The 27,255-nt window shown below is 44.5% G+C and overlaps 1 protein-coding gene across 1 annotated transcript in view; it reads left to right on the forward strand.

The window, feature by feature from the left end:
- Positions 1-2,368: 2,368 nt before the first annotated feature.
- LOC112250272 (neurofibromin) overlaps positions 2,369-27,255 on the forward strand; it is a 76,326-nt gene continuing 51,439 nt past the window's right edge. The window contains 21 exon segments of the mRNA XM_024420284.2: positions 2,369-2,652; positions 10,081-10,224; positions 10,327-10,410; positions 13,827-14,017; positions 17,031-17,137; positions 17,276-17,343; positions 17,802-17,877; positions 19,163-19,320; positions 19,408-19,447; positions 19,450-19,580; positions 19,718-19,846; positions 20,008-20,082; positions 20,786-20,917; positions 22,790-22,915; positions 23,244-23,357; positions 23,453-23,532; positions 23,682-23,805; positions 24,381-24,627; positions 26,357-26,430; positions 26,551-26,634; positions 26,778-27,119. Coding sequence (XP_024276052.2) covers positions 2,593-2,652; positions 10,081-10,224; positions 10,327-10,410; positions 13,827-14,017; positions 17,031-17,137; positions 17,276-17,343; positions 17,802-17,877; positions 19,163-19,320; positions 19,408-19,447; positions 19,450-19,580; positions 19,718-19,846; positions 20,008-20,082; positions 20,786-20,917; positions 22,790-22,915; positions 23,244-23,357; positions 23,453-23,532; positions 23,682-23,805; positions 24,381-24,627; positions 26,357-26,430; positions 26,551-26,634; positions 26,778-27,119 — 2,586 coding nt within the window. The 5' untranslated portion in view covers positions 2,369-2,592.

Genomic DNA, 27,255 nt, shown 5'->3' on the forward strand with positions numbered 1-27,255 from the left:
GGGAATTGACGCTGTTGACTGCGACTCCTCTTGTGGTTTTGAGCTCTTCGAACACACGGACAGCTCATTGCATTTTGGTACACCAGTATTACATTAATTTCCAATGAAACGCTGCGTTTCCCTTGCAGCATTGCGCTGCAGAAGCAGTTGCAGTGCGTTCGGTGTGGTGCATACGTTGACGTATGCGTCAAACTGTATGCGTGGACGTCTTGACAGAAATGGCAGCAGAAGGTGAATGTTTCACTTTTGTTGCATACATATCCAGATGATGCTGCGTAATATTTTGCGCAATGTCGGTGTGTTCGAGTGGCCTGCTTTCAGTACGTTTTTAATGTTCTGGAATGTTCAATTGAACGGAAACGGTGCTGTACTGAACTACCAGTTGAAAACCAGGGAGGTTCGGGAACGCTGTCAGCATGGTCACTTCCCTTTAAATGCATCACTCATTGTTTCAAGCCACACCCACCAAACGGGAGCAGATGCACCTCAAAGTCTGTTCAAGAACGTTTTGGGGAAACGTCTTGTTCAGTACAAACCGTTCTGCAACGTAGCAAACGATCAAGCGAACTGAACACACTTCTGATTTTATAGACTAGTAACATGGTAAACGTAAATCCGGGACACTCAAATGGGTATGTTATGTTCGGTGTGGTTACACAAGATTGATAGAAGGTTACTTACTAACAACCCAAAAGTTACGTTTTTGAATTTCATCACTGACAACTTTAGCATTTTAGCTAACTACTTACTACAAAGCAAATCTAGCTTTGGCTTTGATAAATGCAACATGTAAAGTGTTGGTCCATGTTTTATGAGCTGAAATTTAAATATCCCATACATTTTCCATACACCATACATTTTCCATATGTACAAAAACAATTATTTCTCTTAAATTTTGTGCACACTTTTTAATGAGAATTTCTCCTTTGTCAAGATAATCCATCCACCTGACAGGTGTTGCGTATCATGATGATTAAACAGCATTATCATTACACAGCTGCACTTTGTGCTGGAGACAATAAAAGGCCACTTTAAAATGTTCAGTTTTGACACACAACACAATTCCACAATGTTGATCTTATGCAATGGATAGACTGTGTCATAAGGTTGTCATAAGAAACACTATGTATATTATGTAACACTAGATACAGAACATCCGACTTTACCAATTGGGGCGGCACGTTCGCCCTTTTTCCCCCTAAAATTACATACCCAAATCTCACTGCCTGTAGCTCAGGCCCTGAAGCAAGGATGTGCATATTCTTGGTACCATTTGAAAGGAAACACTCTGAAGTTTGTGGAAATATGAAAGAATGATAGGATAAAATAACACAATAGATCTGGTAAAACATAATACAAAGAAATAACCAACTGTTCTTTCGTATTTTTTTGTACCATCATCTTTAAAATACAAGAGAAAGGACATTATGTATTATTCCAGCCAGGTGTACTTTAGCAGTGTATGTGCAAAGTTTTAGACAGATCCAATGAACCATTTAATTTCTGTTCAAAATTTTGTATCAAGACTGCCCAAATGTGCCTAATTTGTTTATTAATAACTTTTCATCAAACAATAGCTGTAATAGCTACTGTAAATTGGACAGTGCAGTTAGCTTAAATTCTTGTTAATCTTTCTCCCAAAATCAGATATGTCTATGTCCTGGGAAATGTTATTGTTACTTACAACCTCATGCTAATCGCATTAGCCTACGTTAGCTCAACCGTTCCGTGGACGTTAACTGACGCCTAGATAAATATAGGTAAAACATTATTTAAAAAAAATATCATTAGCTATTAAGGAACTCCCTCCCCTTTTCTCTCGCATTCAGCCCCCCACTCCTCACTCCACAGACACATTCACAAATAGCAGCCAGTAGGCTACTCTATTCATACTGTAGGAACGAAAGGCTCATCTGTAGGTGAATGAGGGAAACATATTTTCTAAGCAACAATCTGCTAAGAGATCATTCATAGGTTTAAAGGCAAGCACATCCTCCTTTCTTAAATATTAACATTGAATTATTTCCTGGGAGAAAAGAGGCAGGGAGGGACATAACAGGAGAAAAAGGTTACACAACAGCGTAGAATACCAGCACATATTACGGACTGGAGTATTATATTGTACATATTGATGATGTACACAGATCGAATGGCTATCTGGTGTACTGTTACCATGCATTTTCTTATAATGTAACTGCAAAATGTTTATGGTTCTGTTTCTTCCGTATCTAAAATCACAAGGCAGTGTGACATCATCGGTTTGTTATCTAAAGCCTGTCATTGATGAAAACACACGGCATTGGTCCAATCCCCCGTTTTTACATTCATACTAGTCGCCGCAAAGATTCTTGCGACGCACGCGCAGTAATGTTAGCTGTTTCTCAAACAGCATCAGTGCCTGCTTCATTTCATTGAGAAGGAGGATTCAAACTTCCGGTACTGTCATGGCGACATGGTGGTGTGTCTGCTAAAATAAAGAAAAATAACCCCATCAACATTGGATTTTGAGCATTAACTGGTTGCAAATAGCAGAGGAATCATTATTTATACGGATAATTCAGGTGGCCCATCGCGGCTCGCACCCGGCCGGCCATGGCGGCGCATAAACCCGTGGAATGGGTTCAGGCCGTAATTAGTAGATTCGACGAGCAGGTAAGAATAACACATCGTATCAGACATTGTGCCTCTGCCTTGTCCCTGTAACATCATGGAGGTCGTGGCTTTGGCGACGGGATCATTTGAAGAAAGCTGCACTGTCATGACTGGTGTGTTTTGTGCCGATCTAGCTCGTTCGCTCGCTCAACACACCGCTCCTGCAGAGCCGCATCATCACACACAGGACTCGGGAGCAAGTGACAGCGACAGAGGGCGAAATAGCACATGGCAAATTTGTCCCAAACATTTGAGATACCATTTAAAATTCATAAGGATAATACCACGAGGATGTACTCTCTATATAAACAAAGGAGTCGACAGAGTACGCATTTCGCTGTTAAAAAGGAAGAACTAGCTAGATGTAGACTTAAGCAGCGAGTTGTTAGCTTGGTTAGCAATACATTCAGCTTCTGCCAGTAACACTGTGCTAACTATAGATAGCTAGCTAGCCACTGCGAGCTTTGTTGATATCCAATTTGTCATCCTGAAGCTAGTGTCCAGTAATTCATGCGCAAATTCAATTTCCATTTACCTACCTAGTAACTCCTCTTGGACTACAAATCAAATTGTTTGTCTATACTACAAATAGTTTGTTTATAGCCTGTTGGCTATTACAGTAGCTGCTAGCTAGTCATATCCTGTGTTATTTTAGCTGCGTCCAGTTTGTTTAGCCAACAGTGTGTGTGTGTGGACTGTGGACTTTTCTATGCAGACTGACAAGCATGTTCTCATCCATTGCATTGGGAAACATTGGTGATGATGGGTATCGAAGCTTTTTTCTGAATGAATTTATTGATCTACTTTGCTCCCCTCACAAAATCTCACCAATATCTCAATTTTCCTTCTCGTGCTATCCTATATGATGCAGTATGGGCTATGGTTGTACAGTATTCGGCTTGTATGCAAAGCAGTGATTTCATTGTATCGTCCTTATACGTGTTCACATTGTAATGTATAGGCCGAGCTAGTCTGTAATTCTGATCAGTGACGTTTGTAGTATATTGCAGTATACACGGAGTGTACAAAACATTAGGAACACCTTCTCTTTTCATGACAAACTGACCAGGTGAAAGCTATGATCCCTTAATGATGTCACCTTCAATCAGTGTAGATGGGGAGGAGACAGGTTAAAGAAGGATTTTTATGCCTTGAGACGTGGATTGTGTATGTGCGCTATACAGAGGGTAAATGGGCAAGACATAAGATTTAAGTGCCTTTGAACGAGGTATGGTAGTAGGTGCCAGGCGCACCAGTTTGAGTGTGACAAGAACTGCAATGCTGCTGGTTTTTCACTCTCAATTGTTTGAGAAGCATTGGAGTCACCATGGGCCAGCTTCCCTATGGAATGCTTTTGACACCTTGTAGAGTCTATGCCCCTACAAGTTGAGGCTGTTCTGATGTCAAAAAGGGATGCAACTCAATATTAGGAAAGTAATCCTAATGTTTCGTGAACTCGGTGTATATGTTATGCCTACATGATGAACCTGTGGGATGGGAAATTCCATATTTCATATGTAAAAATAAATATAGGCTAATGAACCTTATCAAATGACAAATTAGTGGATTAGCGAACCGGAAATCTCAGCCCTGGGAGCATTCGTTTTTGTGCTTGTTCATTGTTGCAAGAGGAAAGTGACTTGTGTGACCATATTGGAACACACTTCTAATTTGTTTACACATTCAATTACTATCAACTATTTCTTTAGTATAAAATCTCAGTGGATATGAGCGAGATTAGTAATTGTGGATGTTTAGGCTACTGTGTCCAAGTTGGTTTGTTTTGGGGATGTGGTTACTTCAAAACTCCATGCAGGGCAGGCTAATCGGATGAATGGTTAATTTTAACAGTTCTATCTAAGCTGTTGGTAAACACATCAGTGACATTCCTACAGTGCATGACATGAGGTTAGACAGTATGCAACAGGCCGGATGTCTGTTATTGAGACAGTATCACAACACTTGGTTTCTGAGATCCGCTATTCATAGTTTTGACAGGGTCTGTGGTTGCATAGTCCTAACTAGTCCAATGTCCCCAGTAATCTCCGTCTTCCAGGGTTGGGATCGTCTGAGGACTATTCCACCGAATATCAAGCCGATAGGCCTACCTGTCCCTTGTAGCAGATATCCTGTTGAAGTTGTTCCCCCCTCCATTAGCTCACTGTTCTTCAGTCAGTGTAGATGGGGAGGAGACAGGTTAAAGAAGGATTTTTATGCCTTGAGACGTGGATTGTGTATGTGCGCTATACAGAGGGTAAATGGGCAAGACATAAGATTTAAGTGCCTTTGAACGAGGTATGGTAGTTGTGGCTGGGTGTAGCTCATTGCACTTTGATGAAGGTTTAATGGAGATCAGGCCTAATATGCTGTTAAGCCTATTGATACCACTTTGTAATCATTTAAAGAGGATTTTGTATGTTGGATTCTGGTTGGATTGAGACGGCTTTCTGTCAGAATCAGCTTTGAGATTAGCAGCTCAACCCTCGACTGTGACGTTATAGGTTATGCTGTATCACACTTCCTTTTGAGCTTGACCCGTTGAGGCTAGAGCAGAGCATTGGGGCAGCAGGTAGCCTAGCGGTTGGAGTAGTAACCGAAAGGTTGCAAGATCTAATCCCCGAGCTGACAAGGTAAAAATCTGTCATTCTGCCCCTGAACAAGGCAGTTAACCCACTGTTCCTAGGCCGTCGTTGAAAATAAGAATTTGTTCTTAACTGACTTGCCTAGTTAAATAAAAGTAAATCAAATACAATTGGATGTTATTGCCATATAAATAATCCAACCCTCACTTTTGTAAATCCAATGTTAGGGAGGCTTCTTTCCTCGTGCGAAATTCAAGAATAATGTAGTGTGTGACGGGGATTCCAGTCAAAGCAGATTCTTTCCCCCTGATGTGTAAACAACTTATTTGTCAAATGTTATTAGTCACATACACATATTCAGCAGATGTTATTGCAGGTGTAGCGAAATGCTTGTGTTGCTAGCTCCAAAATGATGCACTATAATGTATTATCTAATAATACTGTCTTATTCTAGTGCTTGCATGTATTGTGCTTGAGCTTGTAACACCAAAGCTCCTAAGGAAAGAGCATGAAGTCTTTCTGACCTTTTCATTGGAAATCTGATGTTGATCCCTGATGCTGCTTTACAAGCCCTGACCTGGAAAGAGAAGCTCAGCCAAGTGAAGAGCCATGTCTTTTTTTAGATGGCATCTTAGATGGAAGCTCATAAATATCTCCTAATGGTGTTTCTGTGCTCGCCTAAATAGTGTTTCTATGTTGGCAGCACTCAGGAAAAATGTCTTAAATCGCGTTTGTGTATCTTCTGGCGTTATGTCGACTAGGGAAGTGTACTCTGCCTCTCGTCCCCTCTTTGTGTTCAGTGCCCGGTTGGCTGGTGCCAAAGCACTCATTAGGAAAGGGATTGACCTTAGAGGAATTTGACTGTGCCAGTGAAACAAAGTGGCCCTGTGTCTGTTGGTCTGGCCTGAATATAGATGTCAACAAGCCATACTCTGTGTTTGCAGGGAAGATGCTTAAGTCTCAGGACTCTCATTTCATGCACATGTCTCTGAGCCAGGAGAGGAGCAGCCCCTCTCGGGTCTGTTATGGTGACCTCTGGCCTTTGCTGGAGGACATGGTATCAGGTCCTGCTATAGGTGAGGAATCTCCTCTGAACCTGTCGGATGGTTGGGATTGGTGTGTCCACCTCAATCTCCATACCTTTATATGTTTAGCATACTTATAAGAAGTCATAGTACAAAACTGTGTCAAGTTTGACTTCCTTTGCACTTTGCAGACTGTTTGTTTTCATTAGTAGTCTTACTTGTGAATTGTGGGTGCGTGCGTGTTTGTGGGTGGGTGCGCGTGTTTGTATGTGGGTGGGTGGGTGCGCGTGTTTGTATGTGGGTGGGTGCGCGTGCGCGCACGCATTTTGTATGTGGGTGAGCAGCAGACTGCTGCAGGTGTGCAGCTGTGGCCCAAATGGGAGCGGCGCAGCGCCAAAGGCCTCTTTGTTCCTACAGAGCGGAGCATGGAGCATGGCCCGTAGCGGGTGTCTGTGAGCTCAGCCCATCCACCCCCTGTGTGTGGTACGATATACTCCGGGAGGGGCCACCCAGCCACTTTCCAGGCTTCCCCAGTACTCTACACTCCTCCCTATCCCTTTAGCCTCTTCTACTCAAGGTTATTATAGCTTTGTGTTTTTATATATATTTTTTTACATTTCATTTTTGATATATTTTAAGTTTAATTTACTTGTGTACAAATATATTTTTTTATTTCGTTTTTATATTATGTATGTGTAGTTTGTTGTTGGGGACAGAAAGCATGCATGGGGGGCTAGGAGCCTAGTTTTTTGTGTATTTGTGATGTCTCTTCTAGAGGTCCACCGATTGATTTTTCAATACCGATACGATTATTGGAGGACCAAAAAAGCCGATACCGATTAATTGGCCGATTTTTATTTATTTTTTAAATGTTTTTTATTTGATTTATTATTGATTTGTAATAATGACAACAATACTGAATGAACAGTTATTTTAACTTAATATAATACATCAATAAAATCAATTTAGCCTCAAGTAAATAATGAAACATGTTCAATTTGGTTTAAATAATGCAAAAACAAAGTGTTGGAGAAGAAAGTAAAAGTGCAATATGTGCTATGTAAGAAGCTAATGTTTCAGTTCCTTGCTCAGAACATGAGAACATATGAAAGCTGGTGGTTCCTTTCAACATGAGTCTTCAATATTCCCATGTAAGAAGTTTTAGGTTGTAGTTATTATAGGACTATTTCCCTCTATACCATTTGTATTTCATTAACCTTTGACTATTAGATGTTCTTATAGGAACTTTAGTATTGCCAGTGTAACAGTATAGCTTCCGTCCCTCTCCTCGCTCCTCCCTGGGCTCGAACCAGCAACACAACGACAACAGCCACCATCGAAGCAGCGTTACCCATGCAGAGCAAGGGGAACAACTACTAGAAGGCTCAGAGCGAGTGACGTTTGAAACGCTATTAGCGCGCGCTAACTAGCTAGCCTTTTCACTTCGCTTACACCAGCCTCATCTCGGGAGTTGATAGGCTTGAAGTCATAAACAGCGCAATGCTTGATGCACAACGAAGAGCTGCTGGCAAAATGCACAAAAGTGCTGTATGAATTAATGTTTACGCGCCTGCTTCTGCCTACCACCGCTCAGTCAGATACTTAGATACTTGTATGCTTGTATTCTCAGTCAGATTATATGCAACGCAGGACATGCTAGATAATATCTAGTAATATCATCAACCATGTGTAGTTAACTAGTGATTGTGAATGTTTTTTATAAGATAAGTTTAATGCTAGCTAGCAACTTACCTTGGCTTACTGCATTCGCGTAACAGGCAGTCTCCTTGTGGAGTGCAACGAGAGAGAGGCAGGTCGTTATTGCGTTGGACAAGTTAACTGTAAGGTTGCAAGATTGGATCCCCTGAGCTGACAATGTGAAAATCTGTCGTTCTGCCCCTGAACGAGGCAGTTAACCCACCGTTCTTAGGCCGTCATTGAAAATAAGAATGTGTCTTAACTGACTTGCCTAGTTAAATAAAGGTATATATATATTTTTTAAATCGGCTCCCAAAAATAATGATTTCCAACTGTTATGAAAACTTGAAATCGGCCCTAATTAATTGGCCATTCCGATTAATCAGTCGACCTCTAGTCTCTTCTTGTGGCCATATGTGCTGGTATTCTACGCTGTTGTGTAACCTTTTTTTCTGATGTCCCTCCTTGCCTCTTTTCTCCCAGGAAATAATTAAATGTTAATATTTAAGAAAGGATGATGGGCTTGCCTTTAAACCTATGAATGATCTCTTAGCAGATTGTTCCTTAGAAAATATATTTCCCTCATTCACCTACAGATGAGCCTTTCGTTCCTACAGTATGAATAGAGTAGCCTACTGGCTGTGAGGGGGGAGGGGCTGAATGCATGGGAAAAGGGGAGTTCCTTAATAGCTAATGATAAAGTCAGAAGTTCTGTATCTAGTGTTACATAATATACATAGTATTTCTTATGACAACCTAAGGACACAGTCTATCCATTGCATAAGAACAATTATTGTTTTACTATACAGAACAAAAATATAAATGCAACAATTTCAATGAGTTTACTGAGTTATAGTTCCTATAAGGAAATCAGTCAATTGAAATGAATTCATTATGCCCTAATCTATGTATTTCACATGACTGGGCAGAGAAGGGTGGGCCTGGGAGGCCAAAGGCCCACCCACTTGGGAGCCAGGCCTACCCACTCAGAATGAGTTTTTCCCTGCAAAAGGGCTTTATTACAGACAGAAATACTCCTCAGTTTCATCAGCTGTCCGGGTGGCTGGTCTCCGACGATCCCGTATGTAAGGAAGCCGGATGTGGAAGTCGGGCACTAAAAGTCTGACGTGTCAGGTCATGGGTTTAATTAGAATTATAACGTCAATCTCAAGAGATTTAGGTTTAAAAGGAATTGCGCCGATGTTGGCGCAAAAAAAATATGATGGAAGGAAACTTTCGCTTATGTTTACACCAATCCAATGCTTTTTAACTTTTGTACTACATAAGAAGAAAAATCAGTTTTGCTACCTAGACAATTTTTTCTCCCTGTTAGCTCGTTCTATAGCGATGCACTAGTTAGGCCTATGCACTAGTTAGGCCTATGCACTAGTTAGGCCTACTGTACAGTTCACCCCCCCAGATCTGGACAGGCCTCCTTGAAAACATATTGAGTACGTTTACATGTACACTGATTCATTCGATATTAAACTGATTGATAAATCCAACATATACACAGAACGCACTGCCTCTGCAATGCAATGCAATGCTGCAAGGCAAACTCAGTCTTTCATTGGGAATGAATGTGCTTCTGGTGTATACAATGACGCTGTTGGTGTGATCGAGGCGTATGCGCGGGTGAAGTGAGTTCGGAAAAACTGAAAGTATGCATCTTGGAAATAGTTTTCACATACAAACTTAATATGTCCGATCTCAGAATCAAATAGGCTTTGCAAAAATAACATGGTCGCTGTTGTAGAATGTTTATTTTGATTGACGGTTTTTGGCATTTATTTAAGTCCCATCAGGTAGCCTGGTTTCAGATGTTCAAGTGAACAGGATTATTAGGAAAAATTGTTATTTTTGCAAGGCATGTAAACGTTTTAAACAAACTATTAGATTAATCTATCTGCAATAATCGTATTGTTGTGTGCCGCTCTCTGATGAACTTATTGACAGGAAATGGTATACACAACACTTGGCTATTCCTGTACTCCATGCTCTTGACATTGTGGTTGGGGTTATGTGTTTTGGACGCAATGAAGTTACCAACTTTGATGAATGCACCAACATCAAGGATTTACACACTGTATAAGCCTAACTCCCCCACCCCCTCCCCTCTACAGCTTCCAGTTAAAGTGGGCCAACAGAACACTCACACCAAAGTCAGCACGGAGCACAACAAGGAATGTCTGATCAACATCTCCAAGTATAAGTTCTCACTGGTGATCAGTGGCCTCACAAACATACTGAAGAATGTGAACAACATGGTAAGTGTGTGTGCGTGCAAGCAACGCCAGTTGTAGCCTATAGAGACATGTACAGTGTTGCAGATGTCTCAACCATGTCTCCCTCTCCTCTCTCTCCCCTAGCGAATATTTGGGGAGGCTGCGGAAAAGAACCTGTATCTCTCTCAGCTCATCATCCTTGACACACTGGAGAAGTGCCTTGCTGGGGTGAGGAACCTTAAGGCTATCTACATTTTATACCCTGTTTTATTTTTTCTCTTAAACCTTCCCCTTAATATATATATTTTAAATGATGGATACATGTCGCTTTTATTTCTCAGACTCTCCCTCTCCCTTCATCCTTCTTCCTGATTGGTTTCATTTTCTCATGCTGTCCTAAGACACTTTTTTTTAATCAGGAGATTTCCAATGGATATCAGCATAACACAATAGGATGTGGTGGGCTGTCTGTGGTTTAGATGTTTTGTTTCAGTTGGGACAGTGGCCTTTGCCCTGGATCTGGGCCCTTTCCCCTCCCCACACAAATGAACTGTGTGTTTGAGTACTGTCTCTCTCTCAGGCTCAGTGAACTCTGTTAGTAGCCAGTATTCCCCTGGTTCCTCTCCCTCCTCTCCTCAGTAAAGATGTGCTTACTGCCCACTTCTGAAGATTGCTTTTCCAGGTGCTTCCTCATCTTGACTTCACATTCGCAGCCTCCAAGTTTCCGGCCTTTTTTAAACATTTTTATATTATCACTGGGAGCTGGCGGATGGAGGACAGCTGTTAGTGGGTTCTTCAAGTCCTCCTTGTTCTTGAAATCTGAATGCTTTTTGCTGAATATTTTACCTTTGTAAATAGTTTATTTACACACAGGGCTGTGACGGTCATAGAATTTTGGATGACTGTTATTGGTCAGCCAAATGACGGCGGTCGTCGTTGTAATTTTTTGAAAAGCAAAACATTTATTTGTATTTTTTTAAAGCACATTTTGTACACTCCTCCACTCCTGACTGCATGTGCTGCTTAGCAGGGAGAAGGGCGCTGCCTAGGCAACCAAATACTTATTTTATACAACACCTTGCTTGTTTCAGCAAGGAGCAACCAAATTTCATCACGTTTTAAAGAGTCCGTGCTACCGCAGAAACTGACTCAATGCCCGGCCCGGCCGCCCCGTCTTCAGTCAGCTGTTTGTTTATTATATATTTTTCTTTTTCGATGGTATTTATTCATAATCGTGTGTTACATATATGGCTTAAATATACAGCTTTCCACTTTGTTGCCCATGTCACTGCCAGTCAATTTAAAAGCATGACATATTAAACCCTTACTAGTAATTAGAAAATCCTTATATTTTCAATGAAATATTTAACTTAATGATCCACCACTATTGTCCCCAAGTAGAACCCTCTTTGTCCCCAGTCCTCCCACGGTGTGCTGGGGTAATGGCAGATCCCAGGGGGAAAAATGCAGAACAAACTATTTTGGTGTCCTCTGGTACATTCTAATGCCTTGATTCCATCTGAAATACACAGCTAAATTGTTGAATTCTTTAATGACTGCCTCCTAGATTGGTGAAATGAGTTGTGGTATTGAGTAGAAATATATGACTTTAAAATATCAGAAAATGTAAGAATTCAGTGTGTTGTAAGTTGTTTTGGATATGGTCTAGGCCTGTATGTTCTAGGGCTGTGACGATACCAATATCACAATATTCTTTTCCATCGCAAAAATGAGAACAAGCATGCAACTCTCTGGTCCTTTAAAAACCTGCTGTATGCAAAATATTGTGCTAAAGCTTGGAAAATAAGTAAATGTGACTCTGGATGACAACATAATGATTTTGTTTCCAACATTGGGGCTATTCTCCTAAAGAAGTTAAATCCGCTTCTTGTTTTGTTTCCTTGCCATGATACTATCGTGATACTGGTATCGTCCCGACCCTAATATGTTCAGGACTATTTTCTAAGTAAGAACCTTTTGTTAAACATTTTCTGCTAGTTTTACTGCAAGATATGAATTGCCACGATGTTTGTTCTTCAAATTATGTATTTTATTGGCTCTGACTGTGGACCCTAATTTGGGTGAACTATCCCTTTAACAGTTTGGCCTGTCAATCACTGTGGGTGGGATTGTCAGGGGAGGGAGAAGGTTGCTTGTGAGTCACAGAGTTGGTAGGGGGTCAGACCTGTCAATCAATCACTGCGGGTGGACTTTGAGGGAAGGCAGTAGATTCGTCAGAAAAACTAGTGTAGTCTACTCTTTGAATTTATTGTGGCAAAAACCTAAGACAAAAGGTTGTGTTCTGTAAAGTAAACATGGATTCCTTGTTGAGAAACAACATTTTCAGGGGGATGACCCACAGATTGTGCACCCCCATTTTATACGAAGTCAGGGGCCCATTATAGACCTACAGGTATGCTTGAAGAATGAAGCAGGTTAAACATGTGCTTGGCTACACAGAAAGCATCAGCAGTATTTTGGACCGAAATTAGGCTTTTTCTCGGCTACTTATTGTTCCTGCAGTGAGGATTCAACATCTTAATTAAATGTTTTCATAATTTATCTGCAGATAATCGCCAAAAAGTAGTAGTAGCCTACTACTATGTAAATTAGGGAGCCAAATGAACAGCTCTCTCTGACTCAGTTCCGACATTCCGTTAAAAAATGGCTGTCACTTGTGAACAACTCATCACTAGGCTACACTGACAAGTCACTTTAGCGCTCACTGGCAAGTGTCGACATGGACTTCACATCTTAGGAAAATAAAAGCAAGATTTGGTTTACTTGTCCCGATGCGATACCATGGACATTTAACTATGGTGTATGAATAGCAAAGGGATATAGGATATTGACTTTATTCAGTCAGTTCGACACTTTTTTATAAACTAGTCTGCTGTTAAAACACTTGCTGTTCGGTCGTCAATCAAAGCACAGTAAATAGCCTTTGCGCCCTGACTCCTTGGCTGGCTATATGAAACACGCTAAATACATTGATTTGCGCTAAACATTAATTAAGTGGATTTCAATTAATTGTTACCACTTACATGGGACTTGTAAATTCACTCACAGGGGACGATGAAGCGCCATGCTCTCCCTGCTCCGTGAAAATACATTTTGACTGCAGCCAACCACAGCAAACATAAATAACACGGGATACTGAGAGGCAGGACAGACAGCAGACTGACAAACCAGCAGTTACCCTGTCATCGCTCACTCTGTGACTGACCTGTGACCTGTTCTATCAATAGATTACTAGAAGATGTACTGTATATCGTTCATTCTAGCTGGAGAAGGCTATACAGACTTTTCTGACGAGGGAATTGAACTTTTTAAATGAAATGAAGCCAAGTTTAATTTATGAAGTGGAAAAGTAGGCGCTTAGAGAACACAGAATGTGTGACTTCATTTTTATGCAGAGCTCTCTCTGCTTTCGTGGTGCTCCGCACTGTCCATGGTGTAGTTGTACAGGGGTGCCAGCCTGGAGCCTGACTGACCATTCTCTGTGTGGGATGGCTTTGATCCTCAGCTATCAGTGGTTTCTCTCCTCTGGGTCAAGAGGGCAGTGCGGACATGATTTAAAGGTTTTCTTCTTTTTGACCTCTAACCTTTCTTTCCTCCTCTTCTCCCTTCCCTCCATCCCTCAGCAACCGAAGGACTGCATGCGTCTGGACGAGACCATGCTGGTGAAGCAGCTGCTGCCAGAAATCTGTCACTTCATCCACACCTACCGCGAGGGCCACCAGCACGCCGCCGAGCTCCGTAACTCCGCCTCCGGGGTCCTCTTCTCCCTCAGCTGCAACAACTTCAACGCTGTGTTCAGCCGCATCTCCACCAGGTGACATTAACCATAAACACATCACAACTCTCCTGTCAGCCCAACCTGCTCTGAGTAGGAACAGGTCAAGATGAAAGGCATCAGGCTGCACATAGAGGATGGGTTACTAAATGTACGTACAGTGCATTCGGAAAGTATTCAGACCCGTTGACTTTTCCCACATTTTGTTACGTTACAGCCTTATTCTAAAATTAGTCTAAATTGTTTTTTCCCCCTTATCAGTCACAATATCCCATCATGACAAAGCAAAGACAGGTTTTTAGACATTTTGGAACATTTATAAAGAAATATATAGAAGTATCACATTAACATAATTATTCAGACCCTTTACTTAGTACTTTGTTGGAGAACCTTTGGCAGCCTCACTTCTTACATATTACGCTACAAGCTTGGCACACCTGTATTTTGGGAGTTTCTCTCATTCTTCTCTGCAGACCCTCTCAAGCTCTGCCAGGTAGGATGGAGAGTGTTGCTGCGCAGCTATTTTCAGGTCTCTCCAGAGATGTTCGATCAGGTTCAAGTCCTGGCTTGAACCTGGCATTCAGAGACTTGTTCCCGAAGCCACTTCTGTGTTGTCTTGGCTGTGTGCTTAGGGTCGATGTCCTGATGGAAGGTGAACCTTCGGTCCTGAGTGCTCTGGAGTAGGTATTCTTTTTTCCCCCTTTTCTTTTTTTGAATTTTACCCCCCTTTTTCTCCTCAATTTCGTGGTATCCAATTGTTAGTAGCTACTATCTTGTCTCATCGCTACAACTCCCGTACGGGCTCGAGAGAGACGAAGGTCGAAAGCCATGCGTCCTCCGAAACACAACCCAACCAAGCCGCACTGCTTCCTAACACAGTGCGCATCCAACCCGGAAGCAAGCCACACCAATGTGTCGGAGGAAACACTGTGCACCTGGCGACCGTGCACTGCGCCCGGCCCGCCACAAGAGTCGCTGGTGCGCGGTGAGACAAGGATATCCATACCGGCCAAACCCTCCCTAACCCAGACGACGTTAGGCCAATTGTCCGTCGCCTCACGGACCTCCCGGTTGCGACAGAGCCTGGGCGTGAACCCAGAGTCTCTGGTGGCACAGCTAGCGCTGCAGTACAGCGCCCTTAACCACTGCGCCACCCGGGAGGCCCCTGGAGTGGGTTTTCATCAAGGATCTCTCTGTACTTTGGTCTGTTCTTCTTTCCCTCAATCCTGACTAGTCTCTCAGTCCCTGCCGCTGAGAAACATCCCCACAGCATGATGCTGCCACCATGTTTCATTGTAGGGATGGTGCCAGGTTTCCTCCAGATGTGACACTTGGCATTCAGGCCGAAGAGTTTAATATTGGTTTCATCAAACCAGAGAATCTTGTTTCTCATGGTCTGAGAGTCCTTTAGATGCCTTTTGTAAAACTCCAAACAGGCTGTTGTGCCTTTTACTGAGGCTTCCGTCTGGTTTGGTGGAGTACTGCAGTACTGAACTTTTCCTTCTGGAATGTTCTCCCACCTCCACAGAGTAACTCTGGAGCTCTGTCAGAGTTCTTGGTCACCTCCCTGGCAAAGACCCTTCTCCGCGCCGATTGCTCAGTTTGGCCAGGCACTAGGAAAAGTCTTGGTGGTTCCAAACTTCTTCCCTTTTAACAATGATGGAGGCCACTATGTTCTTGAGGATCTTCAATGCTGCAGAAATGTTTTGGTACGCTTCCCCAGATCTGTGCCTCAACACAATCCTGACTCGGAGCTCTACGGACAATTCCTTCGACCTCATGGCTTGGGTTTTGCTCTGACATGCACTGTCAACTGTGGGACCTTTTTATATAGTCAGGTGTGAGCCTTTCCGAATCTTGTCCAATCAATCAAATTTTACCACCGGTGGACTCCAAGTTGTAGAAACATCAAGGATGATCAATGGAAACGATGCACCTCAGCTCAATTTCGAGTCTCATAGCAAAGGGTCTTAATACTTATATTTTATACATTTGTTAAAATGTCTAAAAACCCTGTTTTTGCCTTGTCATTATGGGGTATTATGTGTAGATTGAGGAACATTTTTAATTGTATAAATGTTTGAATAAGGCTGTAACGTAACAAAATGTGGTAAAAGTCAAGGGGTCTGAATAGTTTCCAAATGCACTGTACACCAGTTCAGGCCTTTGGGCTTCAATGAGAGTGAGGGGGAAGAGAGTCGATAGCTCTATCACCCACCTAAGATGGAGAGAAAGGGAGGGAGGATGAATAAAGGGAGTCTAGTCTCTGTCAGCAGCCTTCATAAAGAAGGTCTTTGTCCGGGTCTGATGGAGCAATGTTCCACTGTGAGCACCGTGCCCCATAAGGACCTGGGCCTGAGCAAGGCGTGTGGGGAGATAACATCTGGTGTAAACATTAACCACTAGGGTTTATGAATTATTTGTAGAAGCTTAGAAAGCACAGCTTTTGTCTCCCTTCTCGTTGTACTGGTGTACTATTTGGTTCTGAGGCAGAAGAGAATAGTGCTGCTCCACTCGTGTATCTATCATGTCTGTGAGTCGCAGTCTGCACTTGTTAACCAAGCTGTGCTGTGGTCTGATTGGTCCATGACTCACAGGCCCCAGACTGATGAAATAGCTGGTTATTAAAACATGAGGTTTTGTTATGCGATGTTAGGACAGGGAGAGTGCGTTGACCTCAACCACTCTCCAGTGTCACCTTTTGCTCTTCAGAGCTTTTACCTTGAAAAGCTTTGCCCAGTCATCCAAACTATTTGATGTCATTAGTGCTATGTGAAGGCAAAGCTCTTTATGACCCTTAATTTGCTACTTAACCTTGTTCTTGGAGGCTCTAGTAGACTTACTCACCGAACCACCTCATTTATTATTACATTTCCCATTGGGTTTGGTTTTCCCCATACGCTAGTGTGTTGGTATGATGGTTAGTGTACAGTGTGTATGATGCTACTCATCTACAGATTTGTAATGCTGTGATTCTATTGAATGTGAATATTTGATGAGGTGACAAGGATCGTCTTTAATAAATATCCATCTCTGCTGCGTTTCCCCTCAGGTTGCAGGAGCTCACCGTGTGTTCGGAGGACACAGTGGATGTCCATGACATTGAGCTCATCCAGTACATCAATGTGGACTGTGCCAAGCTTAAGAAACTGCTCCAAGGTATACGCCTATTCTTATCAGTCACGTTGCTTTATTTAGGACAACAGATGTCACATTTTGATAGAGCTACAGATTCTCTGTTTCTTTTGAGTTGTTCTCTGTTATTGATGCTCGGTGTTGACTCCCTATCTTCTGCAGAGACGGTGTTTAAATTCAAAGCCCTCAAGAAGCCTGCCCAGCTAAGTGTCATCAACAGCTTAGAGAAGGTGATTATCTCTCTGCGTCGCCCTGTGTGTCACCCTCTGCAGTGTCTGTCTATAGACTCACTGTCTCCACCTAGTGGTGTGTCTCCTCCTGTATCCATGCTCCTCCTGCTCTAGTGTAGTCTGAGTTTACATGGAGCTGCTCAGGCATCTGGAGACACTTCAGTGCAGTCAGGACGCTAGTGTTTACACAAACTGTCTCTGGCTCGCCAGAAGCCCCAGTCATGAAGCTAGAGTGTGGCTCCACTGAGAGGACGTGTAAACACATCAACCGTTTTATGAAGTTTTACATTTAAACAGTTTTTTATCTCTCGTCATCAGAGCGTGACATTAGTATCTGTATAGTTGGCTGAGGATAGGGAAATATCCTTGCAAGTTGGTGCGTTGATAGTTTTCTCTGTCAGTTGAGGATAGGGACAGTGCTTTCCAGGCAGTTGATGTAACCCTCTTCTCTCCCTCAGGCCTTCTGGAACTGGGTGGAGAGCTACCCTGATGAGTTCACCATGCTGTACCAGAGGCCACAGACAGACATGGCTGGTGAGGATGCTGTTAGAGATCTAATGTTACAATCAGAGATGAATCCTGTGTTATAGATTGTTGTTTCTTGGCCAGGTCTCTCCCAGACTGTGTGATATTGACTGTGTTGTTGCTTGGCCGGGTCTCTCCCAGACAGTGTCATTGACTGTGTTGTTGCTTGGCCGGGTCTCTCCCAGACTGTGTGATATTGACTGTGTTGTTGCTTGGCCGGGTCTCTCCCAGACAGTGTCATTGACTGTGTTGTTGCTTGGCCGGGTCTCTCCCAGACTGTGTGATATTGACTGTGTTGTTGCTTGGCCGGGTCTCTCCCAGACAGTGTCATTGACTGTGTTGTTGCTTGGCCGGGTCTCTCCCAGACTGTGTGATATTGACTGTGTTGTTGCTTGGCCGGGTCTCTCCCAGACTGTGTGATATTGACTGTGTTGTTGCTTGGCCGGGTCTCTCCCAGACTGTGTGATATTGACTGTGTTGTTGCTTGGCCGGGTCTCTCCCAGACTGTGTGATATTGACTGTGTTGTTGCTTGGCCGGGTCTCTCCCAGACAGTGTCATTGACTGTGTTGTTGCTTGGCCGGGTCTCTCCCAGACTGTGTGATATTGACTGTGTTGTTGCTTGGCCGGGTCTCTCCCAGACTGTGTGATATTGACTGTGTTGTTGCTTGGTCGGGTCTCTCCCAGACTGTGTGATATTGACTGTGTTGTTGCTTGGCCGGGTCTCTCCCAGACTGTGTGATATTGACTGTGTTGTTGCTTGGCCGGGTCTCTCCCAGACTGTGTGATATTGACTGTGTTGTTGCTTGGCCGGGTCTCTCCCAGACAGTGTCATTGACTGTGTTGTTGCTTGGTCGGGTCTCTCCCAGACTGTGTGATATTGACTGTGTTGTTGCTTGGTCGGGTCTCTCCCAGACTGTGTGATATTGACTGTGTTGTTGCTTGGTCGGGTCTCTCCCAGACTGTGTGATATTGACTGTGTTGTTGCTTGGCCGGGTCTCTCCCAGACAGTGTCATTGACTGTGTTGTTGCTTGGTCGGGTCTCTCCCAGACTGTGTGATATTGACTGTGTTGTTGCTTGGTCGGGTCTCTCCCAGACTGTGTGATATTGACTGTGTTGTTGCTTGGCCGGGTTTCTCCCTGACTGTGTTGTTGCCTGGGGTCTCTCCCAGACTGTGTGATATTGACTGTGTTGTTGCTTGGTCGGGTCTCTCCCAGACTGTGTGATATTGACTGTGTTGTTGCTTGGCCGGGTTTCTCCCTGACTGTGTTGTTGCCTGGCCGGGTCTCTCCCAGACTGTGCAGAGAAGCTGTTTGACCTGGTGGACAGTTTTGCTGAGAGTGCCAAGAGGAAGGCAGCCGTGTGGCCACTGCAGATCATCCTCCTCATCCTCTGTCCCGACATCACACAGGACCTCTCCAGAGAGACCGTGGAGGACACCAAGGTCAACAAGGTCCGACACAAAACACACACACACCAGTGTTTTAATTAGCTATGTCTTACTCTCCTCTCGTACACTACTCTTCTGTCTGCCTCACAGAAACTGTTCCTGGAGAACCTGAGGAAGGCCCTGGCCGGCCACGGGGCAGTAAACAGCTGACTGAGAGTGCTGCCATCGCCTGTGTCAAACTCTGCAAGGCCTCCACCTACATCAACTGGGAGGACCACTCTGTCATCTTCCTCCTGGTGCAGTCCATCGTGGTGGACCTCAAGGTGAGCACCAGCCACAGATGGTCCTCTGATGATCACTGTTATGGGACAGCATTATTATCGTAGTATACAGGTTTAGTCACCAGCAATAACCAGTCACAACTGATGCTATCTACCTTGTCTCTCCCTTCTCCTGTCAGGCCCTGCTCTTCAACCCAGCCAAGCCTTTCTCCAGAGGGGCGGGAAGCCAGAACGCAGATGTGGACCTCATGATCGACTGCTTCGTCTCCTGTTTCCGCATCAATCCCCACAACAACCAGCACTTTAAGGTCTGGGACTCCTGTGGACCTCTTGACTGTAGTATTCCATAGAAATGTTGATAACCATTTATCATGAACTGATGTTAAGCACATACTGGTGTGTTGAAGTAAGGACTGTGTTTGATCTCTGTTCAACGTCTCCCTCTATTTATTTCTCTCTCCCACTATAGGTCTGCCTGGCATCATCCTCCCCTCCCTCCTTTCACTTTGTCCTGGTCAACTCCCTACACAGAATCATCACTAATGTAAGTGTGTGGTGTCGTGGCCCAACTCCGAGTGAAGGGATCAATCAACACACCCAATACTAATGTCCAGTGGCACCATCCAAAGTATATAAAAGTGACCACACAGTGCCCATCGACAATGACCAGTGGTGACCTTATCTGTGGTGACTCGGTATAGATGATGTCACTACTGTAGGAATGGCTCACATTCTGTACACACTGGGCTTTATTACACAGCATTCGATGGACTACCATCTCACTCTGGCTGTGAGCCATGCAGGGAGAGGAAGTGCTGCAGACACTTATGTGGGGTGTGTGTGTTTCAATGGGAAGTGCCTGAGGGCAGGTTTCATACAGAGCCCTTTTTATTAGCTCTCCATGTGCCTGAGAGACTGTGTGTGTAAGAGCGATGGAGTGGGAGTATTACTGGTCTTTCTCTCGCCCCCCTTACCCAAAGCACTTCCTGTGTGTGAGCAGAAGTTAGAGGCTGATTCTATTCCTGTGTGTATGTCTGGGTGGGTACCATATAGAATAGGAGATGTCAGACACCATCTTTCTCTCCTCCAGGCTAACTGAAGAAGTCCATTTCTCCACCCCAACAAATCCTCCTGGGCTGAAGGCCCCATGTTATCTGGGAAAGTTTTGATTGGGACAAGACCGTAAACACACACCTTAATCAACCTACAGGATTGAGTTTAACCCTCGGCCCATTCCTCTGTTGCAGTCTCCGTTGGACTGGTGGCCGAAGATCGACGCTGTGTACTGCTACTCAGGAGAGCTGAGGGTCATGTTTTCTGAGACACTGGGCCACGTGATGAGGGGCTGCAGTACACACGCTCCCCTACGCTCGACTCCGGTAAGACGTTCACACAGCAAAACACCCTCGCCGTCTGTGCGCAGACTGACCACACACACAACACACACTCTTGGAAACAAAAACATGCTCAACAAACCCCAAATATTATCGGTGTGTGAGTGTGCATGATTGTTTTTTCCGGAATGGGATGTGCTGAGATGTTAATGAATGTCAGACAGCAGTGACTGTGTATGGAGGAACTGTAGAGACCAGGAGATCCACAGCAACAGGAGACAAATCCTCCTGTCCATTTGACACAGCCCAGACACTACTGGAGAGTCATGCAGTAGAATATTTGAACATTTCTGATAACTCCTCACGTCCCTGTCCTTTTGTGTGAATGTGTGAGTATGTTTACGGGCGTGTGTCACCTCGCTGTCATCGGTGTGTTTGGTTCAGTCATCTCATGGAGGTGGAGGACTGCAGAGGGAGCTCTCTGACATCACTGACTCGGTGGTGCTTCTTTTCTCTTTCCTCGTTCTTTCCTTCTCCTTCATTTTGAACTGGCTGCTGCTCACTCACTCAGATGCCAACTTGTCACTGTCACTGTTTTGCATGGCAGTGGGCATCTGTTGCTGTAAGTATAACTGCCACGCCTTCCACTCCCCAAGCCGCCGCCTCCTGAACCTTCTGCAGCTGACCCCCTGACCTCTAACCTCTGACCCCACCCTCAGGCTACCACAGATAAGGGAGAGCCCCTGTCGTCCTCCACCTCCTCTGTGCTCTGGTTGAAGTGAGCCTGCCTCCGGCTCCTCCCTCCACTCCATCTCCTCTTTATGCTAGGCTAGCTGCCGGAGCATGTTTCTCAGCCTGTTGAGGCTGGGTCCTCCACTCCATCTCCTCTTTATGCTAGGCTAGCTGCTGGAGCATGTTTCTCAGCCTGTTGAGGCCGGGTCCTCCACTCCATCTCCTCTGTATGCTAGGCTAGCTGCTGGAGCATGTTTCTCAGCCTGTTGAGGCTGGGTCCTCCACTCCATCTCCTCTGTATGCTAGGCTAGCTGCTGAGGCATGTTTCTCAGCCTGTTGAGGCTGGGCCCCTCCACTCCATCTCCTCTTTATGCTAGGCTAGCTGCTGGAGCATGCCTCTCAGCCTCTTGAGGCTGGGCCCTCCACTCCATCTCCTCTTTATGCTAGGCTAGCTGCTGGAGCATGCCTCTCAGCCTCTTGAGGCTGGGCCCTCCACTCCATCTCCTCTGTATGCTAGGCACTGCTGGAGCATGTTTCTCAGCCTGTGAGGCCGGGTCCTCTCCATCTCCTCTTTATGCTAGGCTAGCTGCTGGAGCATGCCTCTCAGCCTCTTGAGGCTGGGCCCTCCACTCGCACACTGTCTTTGGGTGGTTCATCTCCTTTATTTTAAGCGTTGACATGCCTTCATACTAGGTTCTATGGATGGATACTTGGTTGGGATCTCATCACCTGTGAAGAAATGGGAGGCCTGTAGATTGTGTTGGTGCATAGTTGAATATTTCCTTCCACCTCTACTAGAGTTGGTTATTATTTCCTCATCGATAATCTGGGTTTGCCGTGTCCTGACGTTGTGTGTCATGGTTTAGTCATGGCCCCATGCTCCTGTCTGTCAGTCTGGTTGCCCACCTCCTGTTTCATGGCCCACCCATGAAGGGCCCTCATGAAACAGTCCCTCTTTATCTTTGACCCCTGATCCCTTCTCTCCTGGTGGCTCTCCTGATCCCTGTGCTGTGGGTCTCTGCTCAGAGGGAACTTGTTTGTCTGATTACAGTAGACTCTGCATCTGTTTCTGTCTCCTCTAGTTCCCTTTTCCACATTTTCCTTACCCTTCTTTTTTTTCCCACTCCCCTCATATTGAACGAATTCTCCTGCTCACAGCCAGTCTCTACTGCTTGTTCCCTTCAGAGTCTGACCTTCAAGGAGAAGATGACCAGTCTGAAGTTCAAGGAGAAGACCACAGACCTGGACACGCGGAGCCTCCTGCTGGCCCTGGTCAAGCTCATCCACTCTGACCCTAAACTCATGCTGCATGTTAGTATTTACTCTGTTTATTTCTGTCCAGGAGACCTAAAGTAATGTGTGTTTTGCTGTTTGAGGATGGTCTGTTTAACACAGTAGTTTTACTTATCCTTTAATTCTACATTTTTTGTGTTGGGTTAAGGGATTATAGTGGTTAATTCCACTTGCAGGGTTAGATTTAGACAAATAAGCCAAGAGACTGCAAATCCCAAACCAGCTTAAGATTTTCTAAATCAAAGACTTCTAGGCAGACTGGTCCGGAAAAGCCACTCTTGGCATGTTTGTACATGGCTGTGTAGTCGTGTACGTGTGTACTGTAGGTTTGCTTTGTGTGTGTCAGAACCCGGGTAAGCAGGGTCAGGAGATCCAGAGCAGTACAGCAGAGCTGATCACCGGCCTGGTGCAGCTGGTGCCTCTGGCCAACATGGGAGAGTGTTCGCAGGAGGCCATGGAGGTGAGCCCCATCTCTCTCTCTCCCCCTTTTCTCCATTATGGTTACATTTGCCACAGTGGCTAATAGATACTCCTCCCCTTCTCTTCCTTTTGTAGGCCCTCTTGGTCCTGCATCAACCTGAGACCATAGAACTGTGGAACCCAGATGCTCCCATTGAGACCTTCTGGGATATCAGGTAGCCTAAATGCCCCATTTGTTTAACCACCTTTGCTTATGCGTGATCCTCCACATTAGATGCCAGGTGAAATTGAGTGGTGATTGATGCTGATTGGTTAGCAGAGATGGTCACCCAAGTTGATTGTGATTGACTTTTGTACCCTACAGTTCTCAGGTCCTCTTCTTCATCTGTAAGAAGCTGGTTGGCCACCAGATGATCAACAGCACAGAGATCCTCAAGTGGCTGAGGGAGATCCTCATCTGCAGGAACAAGTTCCTCCTCAGGAACAAGGTAGGTTACTGCGTTGTGTGTTATGTATTCCTTATACCTCTGTGTCTCATCCAGGAAGGCACAACATGTTCAGGAATATTCTTTGTATAACAGATATATACTTCTGTCATGCAGAGTAGGGGAAAAATGGCAGCTCTATGTATGACATTTCCATATACACTGCTCAAAAAAATAAAGGGAACACTAAAATAACACATCCTAGATCTGAATTAATGAAATATTCGTATTAACTCAAAAGTGACCAAAACATCAGCCAGGAAGCATAGGAACTGAGAAGTGGTCTGTGGTCACCACCTGCAGAACCACTCCTTTATTGGGGGTGTCTTGCTAATTGCCTATAATTTCCACCTATTGTCTATTCCATTTGCACAACAGCATGTGAAATGTATTGTCAATCAGTGTTGCTACCTAAGTGGACATTTTGATTTCACAGAAGTGTGATTAACTTGGAGTTACATTGTGTTGTTTAAGTGTTCCCTTTATTTTTTTTGATCAGTGTACATTCTGAACACCCTCCTGAACGTGACCTCGTTTAGATCTCTGTTCTAACCCTCTGTCCTGTCTTCCTCCCCCAGGAGCGGGCCACGGTGGGCAGTGGCATCCCCATCTGTAGACAGGCCCAGACCAAGCTGGAGGTGTGTCTCTACATGTTCCTGTGGAGCCCTGACATGGAGGCCGTTCTGGTGGCCATGTCCTGCTTCAGACACCTGTGTGAGGAGGCTGAGGTCCGCTGTTGCGTGGATGAGGTCCCGGTACAGACTATCCTGCCCAACTACAACACCTTCATCGAGTTTGCCTCCGTCAGCAACATGATGTCCACAGGTTAGTCGTGAACGCACAAGCTAATGACCTAAGATTTCTTTGTCTGGGTCAGTTCAATAATCCAGAGGGACCTTGGGGAGAAATGATGGTGCTGTACATCATTTAAGATGAGGGAGGACGATTTATTTAATTTTTACGAGCATGGCCTTTATTCTATTACAGCATATTGGATGACTGTCATTCATATTCCATTCACCCAGCTCAATGTAACATTGATAGGTTTAGGCAGCTACATGATACTCAAATTTTCCTTATACCCATCATGAGGTTGCTACAACTTACACTATGAATGAAAGTTTACAACGTAGGTGCATAGGTCAAGAGAAATATGTAAGTAATCAAGACCGTGACACGTTCAATACCGTCTTGCACATTCTTGCCTGCATCTAGCTGATCTAGGGTGTAATCATTAGTCCAACAGTTGCAAACGAGAGTTTCGGTTGGGAAAATTCAGGTATGTTTATCCCTGTTTGGTTCCCTTTGCTTCTTTAAAAAAAAATGTTTTTCAACAGAATCGGTGGAACGAATACACGCAAACACAGTTCACTTTCATAGCTGCCACATACAAACAGCATGATCTGCTCGTTGTGTAATTCCTACGCGCTCCTCCACCTTTTCCCTTCACTTGTGGACTAGAGTGCATAACATATTAGCTTTTTCCAAGCCAAACATCCATACCATAAACGCTAACCGCAGCCTACATCATTGCTAACATACTGTAGCATCCCTCCATGTTTGAGTAGGCTAAACTAGCTAGCTGCAATCACTAGCTAAGTAAGTGAAAAAAATATTACGAAATGTAGCTAGCTCGCTCTCTTACGTCTCCTTTATTTTCGAAGAAATTTCTTCAACTGTTGTCTTTCTCTTTAAGTCATCTACTCACCACATTTTATGCACAGCAGTGCTAACTCGCTGTAGCTTATGCTTTCAGTACTATATTAATTATCTGATCCTTTGATTGGGTGGACATGATGTCAGTTCGTTCTGCAAGGGCTCTGATAGGTTGGAGGACGACTTACTGTGTAAGTCTATGGAAGGGGGTGAGAAGCACGAGCCTCCTAGGATTTGTATTGAAGTCAATGTACCCAGAGGAGGACTGAAGCTAGCTGTCCTCCAGCTATACCATGGTGCTACCCTACAGAGTGCGGCCCAGGCTACTGTAAACCTTCATTGCAACATAGTGTGTTTTAATCAATGATTTGGTGATGTGAATATATTTAGTATAGTTTTATCTAAAAAGGATAACCGTTGTAATGTTTCAGTTTTAATTTGTCTGAAATTCACTGAGGAGGATGGGCCTCCCCTTCCTCTTCTGAAGAGCCTCCACTGCTATAGCGGCCAGTCCCACCATGAGAACTCAGGTCATGATGCTCAAATCAAATGATATTTGTCACATGCTTCATAAACAAGTGTAGACTAACAGTGAAATGCTTACTTACAGTTTCCCAACCATTCAGATTGAAAGATAAAATAATAATTACACAGTGAATAACAGGTAAAAAAATAACATGGCTATATACACGAGGTACCAGTACCGAGTCGATGTGCAGGGGTACGAGGTAATTCAAACAGCTATGTACATATAGGTAGGGGTAAAGTGACTAAGCAATAGGATAGATAATAGACAGTAGCAGCAGCGTGTGTGTTGAGTGTGTGTGTGTGTGTGTGTGTGTGCTGGGGCTGTCAGCGAGGTGAAGGCTCCTGTCATCGTGTGTTTGTGTGTTTTCAGGCCGCTCAGCCCTGCAGAAGAGAGTGATGGCTCTGTTGAGGAGGATCGAACATCCTACTGCAGGAAACAAAGAGGTGAAAGAGTGACCTGCTGCTGTGTTCCTGTTCATACCCTGATGCTTCAATCATGGAAGGATGTTTGTTAAGCACGATATTGATATCACCTCAGCATTTGTTTTACGATCTTCCCCACAGGCATGGGAAGACACGCATGCAAAATGGGAGCAGGCAACCAAATTAATCCTCACCCATCCCAAAACTAAGCTAGAGGATGGCCAGGCAAGCACACACCCAGTACCTTGTTCTTATGCATTCCTGTTATGCAAATCAAAAATACACTTCACATATGATTTGGTTGTGGATTGATGTTGTCTCTCTGTTGCCTTCTCTCATTGGTCCTCTCTCTCTGCTTCTGTGTCCAGGAGTGGATCAACATGACTGGCTTCCTGTGTGCTCTGGGAGGTGTGTGTCTGCAGCAGCGCAGCGCCCCAGGCCTGGCCACCTACAGCCCCCCCATGGGGCCTCTCAGCGAGAGGAAAGGCTCCATGATCTCCATGGGCTCCTGTGAGGGGAACACGGAGACGCCCCTGGGCCGCTTCCTGGACCGCCTGCTGTCCCTCATGGTGTGCAGCCATGAGAAGGGTGTTCAGATCCGGACTAATATTAAGGACCTAGTTGGCCTGGAGCTCAGCCCGGCTCTCTACCCCATGCTCTTCAACAAACTCAAGAACGGCATCAGCCGCTTCTTCGACGCACAGGGGCCGGTGAGAGAACACACAAACACGCACGCTTAGAAAACGTCATCGATTATCTGTTTGTCATAGTGTAATCACATTGGTGTGAGCACTCTTGCTTCTGAGAAGGGTTATACATTTTATATCCAATGTCACTGAAGGAATG

The sequence above is a fragment of the Oncorhynchus tshawytscha genome, linkage group LG30 (genome assembly GCF_018296145.1).
Source record: "Oncorhynchus tshawytscha isolate Ot180627B linkage group LG30, Otsh_v2.0, whole genome shotgun sequence".
Lineage (NCBI taxonomy): Eukaryota > Metazoa > Chordata > Actinopteri > Salmoniformes > Salmonidae > Oncorhynchus > Oncorhynchus tshawytscha.